General features: G+C 40.0%; 1 protein-coding gene across 1 annotated transcript in view; it reads right to left on the bottom strand.

The window, feature by feature from the left end:
• The window catches only part of ST7 (suppression of tumorigenicity 7), a 130,444-nt gene that overhangs the window by 7,563 nt on the left and 107,675 nt on the right, over nucleotides 1-15,206 (bottom strand). Inside the window, 4 exon segments of the mRNA XM_042469041.1 lie at nucleotides 1,074-1,224; nucleotides 3,516-3,618; nucleotides 5,161-5,233; nucleotides 10,364-10,478. Of these exon segments, the coding sequence (XP_042324975.1) occupies nucleotides 1,074-1,224; nucleotides 3,516-3,618; nucleotides 5,161-5,233; nucleotides 10,364-10,478 (442 nt within the window).

The following is a 15,206-nucleotide window of genomic DNA, read 5'->3' as shown; positions in this document are numbered from 1 at the left end:
GAAATATAGCCTACAGCACTTGGTATTCACTGGTGGCCTCTCATCCAAGTACTAACCAGAGCTCACCCTGCTTAGCCTCCAAGATCAGACAAAATCTGCTTCCTTTAGGGTTTTTAAGGCCTGCTCACTTCCAGATTATGGTGTGATTTATTTATTTTCACAAACGAGAGCCACCTACTGGATTAAGTAGGAAACTGTCTTAATCTAGTTTCTTGGTCTCCATGTTCCAATGCTTGGCATTGAACTGTGCCATTATGTATGGCAGCTGTGTGACGAGGAGCAGATGGCATGGACAAAGACAGCAGTGCATGCACTTGTGTTGGCATATATTGTGTTGGGGTGTATTTCCTTCTATCTAGCTTTTTTTATTTATCACCCTTTGCATCCAGATGGTCATACTTGGCTATGTAAACTTAAGAATAGTGTCTGCAATCCTGTTGGTCAATCCCAACTACACCAGATTCATTCAATGTATTGTTGAATGGTAAGTCAACACATAAGTAAAGCCCACTGATTTAATGGGTCTACTTTAAAACTAGCCACAGAATTCAAGCCTCTCTTTGCTATTGCTCCAACATTATATACATAATATAGGTACTAAGTGTGAATGTAAAGTCTTTTTAAAGATCCCTCTTTCAACAAACAAAAATAATCAGAAAAGACCACTTGCATGCAGTAGAACCTCTTTGTGCAAGTAGATATTGCTAGACCAGACATTAGTATGACTGACTTGAAACTGTGCAGGAGCTTTCCATTGCAAGGTTGTATGTGTGATATGTGCCTTCAAATCACCTGTCGACTTATGGTGACCCCATAAATTTCATAGGTTTTTCTTAGGTAAGAAATACTCAGAGCTAGTTTTGCCAGTTGCCTCCTTTGAAATATAGCTTACAGCACCTGGTATGTGTTGGCAGTCTCCCATCTAAGTATTAACCAGGGTTGACCCTGCTTAGCTTTCAAGATCAGACAGGATCTGGTGCCCTTAGAGTTTCGGCATATAAAATGAAAACGAGCAATTGTAGCATTCAGCATTTATCTCTTGCCGTATGCCTCTTAGAAAGTGAATTACTTACTGCCTTCCCACGTACAATGTAAGAGATTCAGTGCCCCCTCGACCCTTTTCCAGTGCTGAAGGTGAAAGAAAGCATAAGCTATTGCTTCACTGTCGCCTCTCTTCAAAATATGTTCAGGAGGCAATATTAAGCTTTTCATTTCTAGAAGATACTGTAACAGAAAGATAGAACACAATTATTTAAAGGGCATGGAGGAACAGAGTCCTCACCTGAAATTTCGCAAAGGGCCTGTGTCACCAGCAGTGCAGATGATCCAATTTGGACCAATGGATCAACCATAAAATGTCACCAGTGTCACTTGATATTAAATTACAGATGTATCCCAAGAATGAAAATATGCTCACAGATGGCAAAGGGTGCTCGATAACTCTTTGGGGAACCAGAGGAAAATATAGGATAAGATCTTTCTTACTCTTCAGTCTTTTCAATAGTTGTAATTTGAGTACAGAACACCCTCCTGAGAAAGACTGTATTCTAGTCTTTGGCCACTAGATTAAGCCCTTTTTATTCTCCTAAACTTTCAATCCTTAGTTTCAAAAATGATAACCATTTGTTAAATCTTAGTTTTGCTGTTGATTTTCCTTTATTTTTCTTTTGTAACTTAAAAAAAAAACCTGGCTGGAATTCAACATGGGATTTTGATCCTTGTAAGTGGACACATGGGTGCAAGAAACAGAACTGAGCATGTCTGCATTCACCTATGGACTGCTATGACATTACAACATACTGGTGTCCATCTCACAATGATAGTCTGTTTAATAACCCCAATGTGCAATGGCCACAGATGCGCATCAAGGGCACTCCCTATGGGATTTGGAATACTGGCTAAGATGTGCCAGAGGCAACAGAAATGTCCAATGTGCATTAGAAGTGCCTGATGCACATCAGAAGTGCCTGATGCTTATCAGAAGTGCCTAGTGCACATTGGAAGCATCTGATACACATCAGCACTCTTGCCAGTGTCCAGATACACATCTTTGCAATTCACTAACAGAGTTTCACTGCATTTTTGCAGTAAAGCTATGGGGCTGTGATGTAGAATCTAGGTTCATGTTCATTTTTTGTGTTGTATTTTTATACTTAAGGCATCGAATCAATGGAACTTAAATACGCAATGATCTACCATATCCGTAATGATGCAGTAGGTTTGCTCTAGTTACTGACAATTTCATTTCAGCACATGCTTTCCACTATTTTTCTCCTTATTATCCTTTTGCATTCCTTTATTTATATATGTATATATTTATAGAAAATATACAGAAGAGAGCATTAAAATAGGATTAATTTTTTACATATGTAACAATTTAGCAGCTGCAATAGTTACTGCAGAGGCAAGATGGAAGAAGGACTGAAAGGGTTAAATTAGAAGAAGAAAAGGTAAGTAATGTAGGGGTTCTACAGAGAAAGGTGTCCATGAATACTAGTGTCAATACTAGAACATATTTTCCAGGTAGAACTGGAACTTCCTATTCAGAGATACTGTTAAACTAAAGGTGAGTTGATGTATCTATGCCAGTTCATGGCCTCAAAGTATGTATGAGGTAGGCATCAAAGGTAAAAAAAACAACAGCATCACAGCACTTTTTATCACCTTTCCTCACCTTAAATACAAGATTTGCAAAGACCACTCATAAATTTAGTGTGACACCAGCACAATTCAATGGCAATACTAAGAACAGGACAGTTAAAGCAGTCTCAAACTGGATTTTTTTCTGCAGTGTGCTTGGGATCTAAATGAGTTTGCTGGCAGCATCCATCTGCACACCTATTTTTAAAGTTATAAATGTGGGGGGGGGGGCACTGGCAAGGTGTGGCTGGGGGTAAAAGAAGTACCATATTTTCTGGCATATAAGGCGACTGGGCGTATAAGACGACCCCCAACTTTTCCAGTTAAAATATAGAGTTTGGGATATACTCGCCATATAAGACTACCCCTCTTCCAACGCACACCAAATAAATTTTTTTTTAAAAATCAGATTTGATTTCAATAAGGTAATTTTAATTCAAATGCTTATGACATGCAGGTACTTAGCAGGATATCTTGTTGTATACAAAGCCTGCTTGGACTGGTCAGCTCTCCCTGCCTGCCCAGCCCTCCCTGTCTCCAAGACTATCAGAGCAGTAGCTGCTTTCATACGATCACCGCATACAGCGGGGATGTGCCCACGGCCATTTTTGAGCTCCCCCCACCATATGCGGCGACCGCAGATTCTCCAGTCTGCCCTATTAGATGACACCCGGCATATAAGATGACCCCCAACTTTTGAGAAGATTTTCCTGGGTTAAAAAGTACTCTTATATGGCAGAAAATATAGTAGGTGCAGCCCTCTAGGATTTGTGGGGAGCCCTCACCCTGATTATTTTTATCTACCTTTTTATCACCCTGATTTTTTAAGCCTGGTTCTGGCTTCAAATTATAGAAGACACTCGTAACAAACTCACTTTTGGCACATGTGGATTAAATTCTACTGCTCTGTGAATAGCTTCTACTGCATTCATCTCTGCTGTGCTCAGCCCTCGTCTTGAAGCTGCCTCAGGAGAAAATCTGTAAAGAAAAAAGGCAACAGAAGCATGGAGGTCAACCTCAGAATCAGCAGGAGATTTTTTTTTTAAAAGGATATAAGTAGTAGGGGTCTGTGAAAGCAGTGTCAACAAGTTTCTTATCCCTCTCCCAATCTTTCAATGCAAGAGGACATTCTATACAAGCAAATTCCCAGCACAAAGTCAAAGATGCAAAGTCCCAGAACAAGTCAGACCCATATTTGCAACTAATCACAGACAATGTACAAAGAGACACATTTCTCTCTTCCTCTTCATCTTGTCTAAACTTGCTTTATGTGCTTTTTGTTTCTGTTTATTTATTTTTTTTAAAAAATCAGGACAAAAACCTCTTAAGCATGGGAAAGGGGGAAGAAAAATTATGCCAGTGATTATTCAAGAGTGTTTTCTTCATTAAAAAAAAATCTTTTGGGAAGGTTTGGAGAAGTTCTCAACCCAGTGCCGCAGGGACAGGCTGAGATGACAGCTTGGTACAGAAGCAGTAGTGAGTGATCTGCTTTCAGCTGCACCCATTCCTGAAAGTATGCATACCCGTAACTGTGGGCAAACAGCATCTGCCCCAGTGAATGGGGAGGGGTGGATACCCAGACCATGCAATCTCTTTCTCACCTCACACCCCACGGCTAACTCCATAGCTGTACTTGGCAGGCAGACACCACAGGGAAAGCTGTGACAAACCTAGTCCTGCCCTCCCAAGCTGGAGTCGCTGTGTAGGGAGGAAAGATGTTGCAGTTGGTACTGGCGATCTACAGGACAAAAAAGAATGAAAGAAAAAAAATTACTCAGGTCTTGAAGTGTACAGACTATTCATAGCAAAATTGTAAAAAAATAAAAAATAAAGCAAGAAGGAAAGCTGGCTTTCCCACTCTGCTTGGGCCATGCTCTTAAGACCCTGGTCACAAGTGTGTGCTGTGACTCCTTGGGATCTGAGAGCTTCCACTTTGGAGAACTGGCTCATAGGAGCCCATCCTATAAGGTGATGCAGATTCCCCCAACCTGTGGAATCCGTGCATCTTTTCTCAATTTTGGGAGCAGCAATGTGGGAGGACTAAGCACTCTGCTCCTTACAGACCACACTGGTAATGCATTCCTTGTCTGCCAGGAACTCTTACGCCCTAAATTCTTGGGCTCTCTCTCAAAGAAAAAACAGGTCCCCCACTCACAAACACACAGTTATCATCCTGCTGGTCAGGATAAGTTGCCAAAATTACGTTTATAGTATTTTTGTTTTTGTACAGAAGAGGAAGGCAGCCAACAAAATCCCATTTCCTAGTTGTGTGTGTTTTTTTCTAAACCAATGCAATAATATGTAGATAGTGATTGTAGCCGTTATCCATGCAGTACGCAAGTAAGAAACTCAAGTGACATTTCATTATGTGACAACAAAATATAAAATCATTTCTTGGTTATCAAGTATATATTGCAAATTTAGGGCAGCACAAACTTATTCTTGTCAGGGTGAAGGGTCCTCCAGCTATGAAACCAATAGCCAAGTTCCCAGATGGCACAGATATTCTTCTGGACTTACTTGTCAGAGACAGCTCTTGCTTTGAGAAGAGCAGCTGTGTAGCATATTGTGGCAGATTTTGGTAAACTTATATCTGTGGAGAGAAAAAAAAGTGAGGAAGTACCATTAAGCTTAACAAAATCAAATCCGGAAGTTTACTAGTAGACTTGTATTCTTTCCATGGTTGTATTAGGAAACGTAATTTTGTAATTCCTCGGTATTTTTAAGCAATGAAGGAAAACCCAGAAATATAGTCCTTGACCAAATTAGATCTGATTAACATATTTACCCATGTGTTTTAAATGTTGTTGGTTGTAGCTCCTATATGCATTGTGTACTTTTTTATCAGCTTAAATTAAAAAGTGCTAGGTCCAAGTATTTTAGTACCACTAAATCAACTGCTGAATGGTTAAGTCAACATGTATGTAAATTCCAGTAATTGAATGGAACTATTTTAGTTGGGCTAGCAATTAGATTTAGAGCATTGATACTTATATTTGCCTATTTTACATATTACATAACACCATCCTGGGATCCCTTGTGCAGTACATACAGTACATGCATAGGGTTTATTGTTCATGTATTTGCCACATTCATGTATAACATGATGCTCCTACAGAGTTTTCATTTTAAAAGCTGAACCTTTCCTCCCATTTCACTTTGTCATTCTGTTGGCCACTACCCCAGAGAATCTACAGATACTGGAATAGATCTACCTAGGAGAAAAGTGCCTAAAGCAAAAGACCACGCAGAGATAAGCTAGGTAAGATCTCAGCTTTATTCACGCAGGCATCCCTTTTACAGGAAGACACCTCCTTGCTACCCAGGTGATATGTGGCAGGAGCAGAAAAATAAATAAATGTGATTGCACCATAATGTCTAGTTCAGCAGTTTTGCTCTGTGTCTCAAATGTGCCTCAAAATCATTTTATGCCTCTAAGGCCTAGCTCAAATGCCAAAGATAAGCTTTTGCTCTCCTCACATTTCAGTACACTCACTTATCATAAAACAAGTGAGTGGGGAGTCCATTTTTTCATATAAAAGCAAGATATTTTATCAGCACTTTTCTAAAAAACAACAACACTTGTTATAAATGCTGTGAAAAGAGATTCCTTGAGAAGCAAAGATCTTAAGATCTCCATTTTCACTATACTATTGAGGTCAGAATCCAGCAGCCAAAACATATTATTATTGAGATTAACAAACAATATGCACTCAGTACCATTAGAAATAGATGCTTTAACGGAAAACAATTTGATGTTACATTAAGGCTTATAGCAAATGATGAGTCCTGTGGAGAATATATTTCACCAGATTAATTATAACAATAGCATAGAAAGATCCTTAACCTAAAGGTTTGAGTTATCTGAGTATGGGTGCTAAAATCTAAGCATCTTGTCTATTGTGGAAAGTCATAATGGGGCAACAGTCTACAGTGCAAAATTCATTTGTCCTATTTACCAAATACAGGATAGCACTGTAACATCACTATTGCTGCTGTTGTGTGCTGTTCTTTTGCTCAGGTTTGGAACAGATCCATTATCATCATTATTATTATTATTACTACTACTACTACTACTACTAAGCTCCCCATACCCAGAAACTCATCTAGTTTAGGATTTTAGTGATCCCTCTTTTCCCCATGTACTGTAACCCTATTATGACTTCCCACAATAGACAAGATGCTTAGATTTTAGCATCCCTCTTTTCCCCATCAGTCAAATTACAGAACTCAGATCAAGGTATATTATAAGCAGTAACTCTGGTTACAAAAAAACACATTTAAAAATAAATATACAGTGGGCCCTTGGTATCCGCTGGAGTTTGGTTCCAGAACCTCCTGTGGATACCAAAATTCGTGGATACTCAAGTTGCATTAAATACAGAGGCATAGTGAAATGGTATCCCTTATATAAAATGCCAAAATCAAGATTTGCTTTTTGGAATTTACACTTTTTGGGGAATGTTTTCAAGCCATGGTTGGTTGAATATGTGGGTATAAAATCCATGGATATGGAGGGCTGGATATAATAACAAAAGCAAATAAATTTCCATGGGTATATGGGGATTGGGTTCCCTTGTTTTATACAAAAATTGCTGACACAGATGCATTGTCAGACATAACTATATCTGATGATGATGATGTGTGTATGTGCCTTCAAGTCACCCATCAACATATGTGTAACCCTCCAAAATGTCCTACTTTTTAAATCAGACAGCACCCCAGTCAAAGGGTTTCTGAGGTACTGCAGATCATGGTTGTGTGAAATGATGTTTGCAGTGCCCTTCCAGTGGTGGTCCATGTTGAGAACTTGCAAGTGGTGGCACTCCTCAGAGTCCTGCCACAACTGTTTCTCTCAACATGCCCTGCAACCAGGAGAGTGCTGCAAACATAATTTCCCAAGGCCTTGATCTGCACCATATTAGACACTGGAATGGACTGGGGCATTGCTTGGATGAAAAGGTAGGGTTTGGGGTCACATTACATTGCTAACAACAGTAAACTCGATTCCCAAAAGTTACAAGGTTCAGCTCAGAGTCATATAACTACTGGACACCAGCCACCATTCCTATGGTGCATCTACACTGTAGAAATAATGCAATTTGACACCAGTTTTAATTGCTATGGCGCCAACCTACAGGATCTTGGGATTTGTAGTTTTGTGAAGCACCAGCACTGTTTGGCAGAGAAAGCCAAAGACCTTGTAAAGCTACAGATCCCAGGATTCCAAAGGGTGGAGCTTCAGCACTTAAAGTGGGTTCAGAATGTATTATTTCTACAGTACAGATGCAACTCTATCCATCAAGAGTGGATGAAAATATTTTCTTTTTCTATGAAGATATTTCAGCATGTGAGACATCTGGGAAGTTCCCTTAGAGCCATAAAAATGGCCTTGGAGACCAATTGTGGCTGAGAGGCTGCATCCTTCATCTAGCCCATTGAAAATGGGATTTCCAAATTCTCTACCTCAGCCAACTGCTCTTTGCAGCCTGGTTGCCTGAGTTCTTTTTTAACCAGACTTGAAGGGAGTTTTTATAATCTGGGGCCTCTACCATTAATCAAAGTCTCTCAAGAGCACGAATACTTGTTCAGTAGCTAGGAAATGGTATTCTAAGAATCCTGTTTACAAAGATTTCCACCAATCTGCAGGACAACAGAGAGGGATGTTCCAGCTTAGCTGAGAGTCCACCAGGGCAACAGTAAGAAAACATTCACAACAACTAAGAAGCCCCAAAACAAAGCTCCCATAAATAACTTATGGACTCTTCAGCAGCTAATAAACACTTGGTGCTGTACAACAGAAGGAAATGAGTTGCATCCACAATATATAGAGTGCTTCTTGGCTCATTTTGAAACTCACCAGCCTCAAGTAGCATGAACTTTATGGAAATATATAATTCCAGGCTAACTTAACCTTTCTGGCACATCCAGCACAAAAATTTCATCTGGCTAAATAACTCTAATAAATTGCATCTTTTTAAGCATCAGATTGTTGTTTTGTACTTCACATTTGGCAACAGGGTGATGTCGATAGCATGGTTGCTGGGGAATCTCAGTGGCAAGGCATGCACTGTTGCCAAGGATGCTTTCATGATTTCAGAGTTCATCCATTGTCATTAATGTTTTTTCTCCTTTAACCTTGTCTCTGAATTTATGTTCAAATGTTATTCTACCCAGAGAAACTGGGGTTTCTGTAGAAATTTTCCCTAGTGTTGTTACAGTAAAAGTAACAAATTAAAGAACAATGACAAATAAATGTTTGTGGTGGCAGAAGCAGAGATGCAAATAGATCTCTTAGAAAGAACACCTAAGCAAATTTTGCTAAACAAATTTTTCAGGAATCTAAGGTTTCTTGTGTAATAGCTTGTTGAGAGTGGAGGAGGAACACTCTGCAATGTAATCACCGGAGATTATACAGAAATGTATGGTGATCTTGCCAGAAAAGTATTTTACATCAGATGCTTGGCAGAGACATCTTACACGTATGCATCAAAGGAGAAACTGACACAGAACATATATTAAATTAGCACACTAAGAGAAGGCTAGCCTAATAACCCAGCACTGCAATGCAACCTTTGCATTCCTTCTGAGTTGATATTGCAGTCTGTTACTGTTGTTGTTGTTTGACTTCAAGTCATTTCTGACTTACAGTGACCCAAAGGCGAACCATCATGGGGTTTTCTTGGCAAATTTCTTCAGAGGGATTTGCCATTGTCATCCTCTGATGCTGAGAGAGTGTGACATGCCTAGGATCACCCAGTGGATTTTACTTGGCTCAGCTGGGATTCAGACCCTGGTTTCCACAGTCATAGTCTAACACTTAAATCACTACATCATGCTGGCTGTCTAGCCTAGTCTAAACTACCCACAGCTCTTTGTTTAGCAGGAACGCACAATGAAAAACTCAGCAACTGAACTGTGCAAGCCTCTGTTGTGCAAGCAACTGCAAAGTAGGTATTAACTGTAATGCAAGCATTAGAGAAGAATTGTATACCTGCATTTCATTACAGTATGGTATAGTGATTTTAAACATTGGATAATTACTCTGGAGATCAGAATTAGCCATGGAAACCTACTAGGTGATGATGGGCAAATCACATTCTCCCAGGGCATGTCTACAAAGGCCATTTAAACCAGTCCCCGCACCCCCACTATCAGGTTGCCCTGTCTTCAATACACAGAGACAAAGCCCCCAGCAGAAGTTCACATCTCCTCCAGAAATAACCCCTTGGGAGCTCATGACATTGTGAATAGTGGGAGGAAAAAGAAGAGGAAGATACATTTCTAATTTATGTGCTTCTCATTTAATCTTAAATCATGGTTATATTAAAAGGGAAAATTTCTGTGAGGCTAGAAGACATACAAAGAAGCCACTCATGGATTGGGGGAGGGGGGAAATACATCTACAGGTTCATTCCTACAAGAATCAATCAAACTCTTATGAGGCCAATAAAAATGGGAAAATGGGAGAGAATGTTACCTATTTCTGTGTTTCTACATATCTATAAACACACCCTATTGCAGAAGCTAGTTCTCCACTTTATGAAGAACATGAAATTATATGACAGCTTAAGGTAAAACCTAGAATTGCTTAAAAGCACACAGCTGTATAACTATAGACAGAAGCTGGAATTTCTCAAGAAAGTGATTTTGCCACAGGAATATTTTTCCCCGTCATTTCTCTTTTATTTACACACATAGAGCCAGAGATATTTGTACTCACCATCATATTTTGCTAAAACTGCCTGGACGTCCGCATATGCTTGTAACTCTAACAGAGCTTCTAGCAAATTTTCATGGATGTTGAACATGCTAAGAAGAGGAAATTCTTTCATTAACTGCAAAAGAAAAAGGGAAAGGAAAGAGAAAATGGTTTACATTTAGCTGGAATCCCGCAGCACTGAAATCAAATTTAAATTACTATTCCGGTTTTTTAAAATATCCAATTGTTATTGTGCTTGATCAGTGCTTTCTGAAGACTCTGATCATTCTTCTTCTGGCTTCTAATACAGGTCTTTGGAAGAAACAATCACAAGGTTTAAAAAGCAAAGTCGAAGAAGAAGACTTGAATTATAAACAGCTCTGCTAGCTAGACAATGTGCCATATTTGAAAGGCCAATTTAAGCAAATGTTTATAAATATTCTTAAATACAAGTCAAATTATCTATTATTGCTTTTTTAACAGGACCACTCCAAAGCCCAGAAAAACAACCTATCCAAATATCTTTCACAGTAAACTAAGGCCTGTCTGCACTGGCAGGATACTTGGGAGGGAGCCTGCAGTATCCTGGCTCTGTAGCTGTCCTGATCTCCTCTGTTACCTGGCCCTACATTCCCGCAGCGCCACAGCTGTCCTGTTGAGCCACTTGGCATGTCCACCATCACTATGGGCCCAACAACAGCCACATGGTTAATAAATAATAATAATAAAATCTTTTATTTCTATACCGCTTTTCCTGGGATCAAAGCGGTTTACAAATTCAAAGTTAGGTGCCTCATTCTGATCTCTGAGCAATCTGTGGCGGTGGTGGAACTGCCAGGGGCCCCAGCGGTATGCCTGTGCAGACATCTATGGCAGTGCATGAACAGAGGACTCCAGATCTTTCTAGAAAATCCAGAACTACAGGGGTCAGGGACATGCATCATCTGATTAGGATGATGCCAGAAAGGGGGGAAACGGGCCTTTTGGTCTATGACTGATCATCATGACAAAAGTTGCTTTATTGCACCTGTAAGGCCTGACACAAAATATGTTGTTGCTGCTGCTACAATTTTATGCAGCCCCATCTATTTGGAAATGGTGATATAAGGGACATTTCTGCCTTGTGTTCCAGCCACACCAAATGGAACAGGGTCAATGAGAAAAACCTGTAGAGCTTACTCCATCTCCTGGCATTGATCTTTAGCTCCTCTTGCACACCAACCTCATTCTGTTCCCATAGTTCAACACAGATTAGCTCAAAAATTCTTTCACTAACAATTTTTCAAATAAATAGTTAGGAAGTCATTAAAATGGCACTGATTTTACTTTTTAAAAAGTACAGGATAGTTTAAGGATCTATTTAGGATCATTAATTTTTAGAGTTTGGCCAAACAATACTCCCTTTGGCAATTCAACAAACTGTGGCATTTTTCTGGCTTGTAAATGCAAACTTGATTGTCTATTTCTTTTGATTAGCAGTCATTATAAATTATTAATAATAATTAAGTGTTGCTGTTAAATTGTGTTTACATAGTTGTTGACCACTGTGTAAATGCAACCTTAAGTGTGTTCCACTTAAAATTTGATGCTGGAAAAGAATCCGACACAAGAGATTTAAACCATGTTGATGATGGGACTGCTTAGAAGCCAAGAAAAGGAACAAGAAACAGAGGCATCTCCCTATTCCTATTGTTACCCTGCAAAAATTCTCAAAACCTGATCCAGAAAGCTGGGAAGCATTATGGAGTTGATTTTTTAGAAAACGCCAAAAGGTAAAACAAGATGGGTAAGGAAATAAACATCTGTCACACTGGCCATGTAGTTCCATTACCACAATGGATTAAAGCCCAGGTGAAATGAGGGCTAAAGAAGGAAATGAAGGCTAAAGAAGGAAACTTTCAAGTTGCCTCTTGACTTATGGTGACCCCATTAATTTCATACAGTTTTCTTAGGCAAGGAATACTCAGAAGTGGTTTTGCCAATTCATTGCTTTGAAATATAGCCTAGATCACCTAGTATTTGTTGTTGATCTCCCATCCAAGTACTAACTAGAGCATCCTTCTTAGCTTCCAAGATCATTCAGGATCTGGTGCCTTTTAGGGTATTTAGGCCATTAATCAAAGTACAAGGGACTAGATGTTATCTGAGTTGTGCTATTATTATTTTGTCTCCAGTATTATCAGGATTGAAGAATATTAGACACTGCTGTTATTTATTTATTTATTTATTTATTTTTATCCTGCCTTTCTCCTAAGTTGGGACCCAAGGCAGCTTACAGTAAACAACACTTTAAAAAACAATTAAAATAATCCAATTAAAACAGTAAAAAGTTTTTAAAAATACGACATACAAAATTTAAAACCTATAGTGGTTCTCAACCTGTGGGTCGCAACCCCTTTGGGGGTTGAATGACCCTGACACAGGGTCGCCTAAGACCACTGGAAATCACATATTTCCAATGGTCTTAGGAACTGAGATGAAAATAATGCTATGTTGGTCACCACAACATAAGGAACTGTATTAAAGGGTCTCAGCATTAGGAAGGTTGAGAACCACTGGACTAAACCAACTCCGTCCTCCCCCCCCCCCCCCCGGCAGCAATAAAACCAGGCCTGAATGATTTTAAAAAGGTATTACCCTGTGTTCATATAATTGTGTATGCATGTATGAGATATAAAGCTATTATTTACCCTCATTTATGGTTCTTTCCTCCTCATTCTGTTTTGCTGATTGAACTTTGTCCAAGGTCCTTTATTCCTTTGATGTGAAAAATCCCTTGATGATATTTTTTTGGTGTTAAATAAACATCATTCCCTACATTCCTATAGTAGCCTCTGTGTGTACAGCTATACTGTGATGGCACAGAGTATGGAGAGAAGGCTAGGAAGGGGTTTCTACACACAGTAGAGCTCCTTTTCTCAAGAACAACAAACAACAGAGGGTATGATCCAAACAAGTACCCCATCTGTCTCCAAGCCTACAAAAGTATCAAGGGCCAAAGGCAATACAAAAAATATTGTTTTTAGGCTTCCAGGGAAATGTTGATATTTGAGAAGGCAGTTGACGTACCAGTCCTCATTTGCCTTGAGTTGCTTCCCTTCAGACTATCTCAGGTCCCATTTACATGGACTAAATAAACAGGCCTTCCTCTGTCCTCTTGGCAGGGAGACCAAACCCCAAGTCTGGCACAAAGAGACCAGACAAAGTCTGGTCCATTCAGTGCCAAACTGGTGGTATATCTCTTAAAATGGGTTTAAATAACTCCCTGCTTACTTTCGGTCTTCCAGGAAAATCAGGAGCCCTCCATTCTGGTGCCGGGTTGCTGTTTAAAATGCATCCTGCTCTGCCACCCAGCATGGCTGCTGGTGGTGTATGTCACTCACTTTGAGGTCAGAACCAAGTGCCTAGCCATGTGATTGAGGCTGAGCATCTTGTTCTGACCTCAGGAGCAAGCAATTCACTGCTGTGCCATTCATGCTAAACAGGAGAACGGGACATCTGTACGAACAACTGCCTGGCATAAGAAAAGAGGACCCAGGTAATAGGTATAGGCTAGAACAGCTTTGGAGCTAGGATACTCTGGGCTGCCCCAGAGAATCTTGGGCAATGTAGACAGGACCCCAATGTTCTTCAGCATGGGGACTAAGTGAGGGTGGGAATTCGCTCCCAACAACACACATCATTTGGTACAAATTCTTAGAAACCAGCTGACTCCTCGCTTTTTTAAACAGGATTCTTAAAGCTACATGAAGATTTACTCCCTTATACCAGACGGTATTAAGGACATGGGCACAATTTCCATTCTGGTTGGAGCCCTTTAAACCTTCAGGGAAGGTGGCAGAGTTGGCACTGGCCTAAATTTAATTCAAGTCCAATTTCCCTTGGTTTACTTATGACATTTTCATGACAGACAGAAACAGTAATTATGGTGAAACTGGTAACAGTGACGGTAGATCCTGCATCATGCATCAGTCATCTCCACAATATGTAGCTCCAGGGTTACTTGAAAACAATTAGCTTCCCAAAGCATTGCATCATTCCAAATGCCTGATCTACATCTCAGAAAGGACCACCACATTTTGTTATCTAAGGCTAAGGCCAAGATGGCACCCTCTTCCATCCCATTTATAAAAGTCAGACAGATTGACTGCTAAATTTTAGCAGTCTCCATCGCACCCTAGGGCAGCAAGCTAATCTAAAGTGTCCAGGTTAATCTGTGTGACACATATAATGATGTCCTCTGAGAGATGATGGACAGGGAGTTCAGGAAGAATGGTTGAGGCTAAAGCACTGTGCCTCACAGCTTCTGCTACCTGAGACTGTTCCCTCTCTCTAAAACAGTGGTCCCCAAACTGTGCCCTTTAAGAGATTTTGGACTTCAGCTCCCAGAAGTCTCAGCCATGTTGGCCAACAGTCTGGGATTTGGGTAGCTGAAGTCCAAAATTCCTTAAAAAGTACAGTTTGGAGACGACTGCTCTAAAGGAAGGAACAGCCCTGCTGGAATCCTTCTAACGTTGCAGATGATGGCATAAAATAGACTGAACACCCTTGAATGGTGAAAAGTGTACTTCAGCATTAACTCAGTGGCACAACAAAGTGCGTCCCTAGGCTCCACATTTGCTTTGGTTACTAATCTGAGACATTTATTTGAGATGTGTTTTGCTTTGGGTTAGTCACATTCTGTAGAGATAGTGTAAGTCATACGCAAGATGTTTCCTGGAAGTAATGCCCTACTTAAGGCCAGAGAAACAATTTTCATATGCTAAAAGACATCTTCTTTACCCTGATTATTACTAATGGTTTAGGACACAGAAATAAGGAAAGTGCCAAGTGCAGCCTTAAATTGTGCTCCACTGACAAAACT

This window comes from Sceloporus undulatus, chromosome 5, assembly GCF_019175285.1.
Source record: "Sceloporus undulatus isolate JIND9_A2432 ecotype Alabama chromosome 5, SceUnd_v1.1, whole genome shotgun sequence".
Taxonomy (NCBI): domain Eukaryota; kingdom Metazoa; phylum Chordata; class Lepidosauria; order Squamata; family Phrynosomatidae; genus Sceloporus; species Sceloporus undulatus.
Note: the sequence above shows the minus strand (reverse complement) of the source record. Positions and strands in the feature narration are given on the sequence as shown.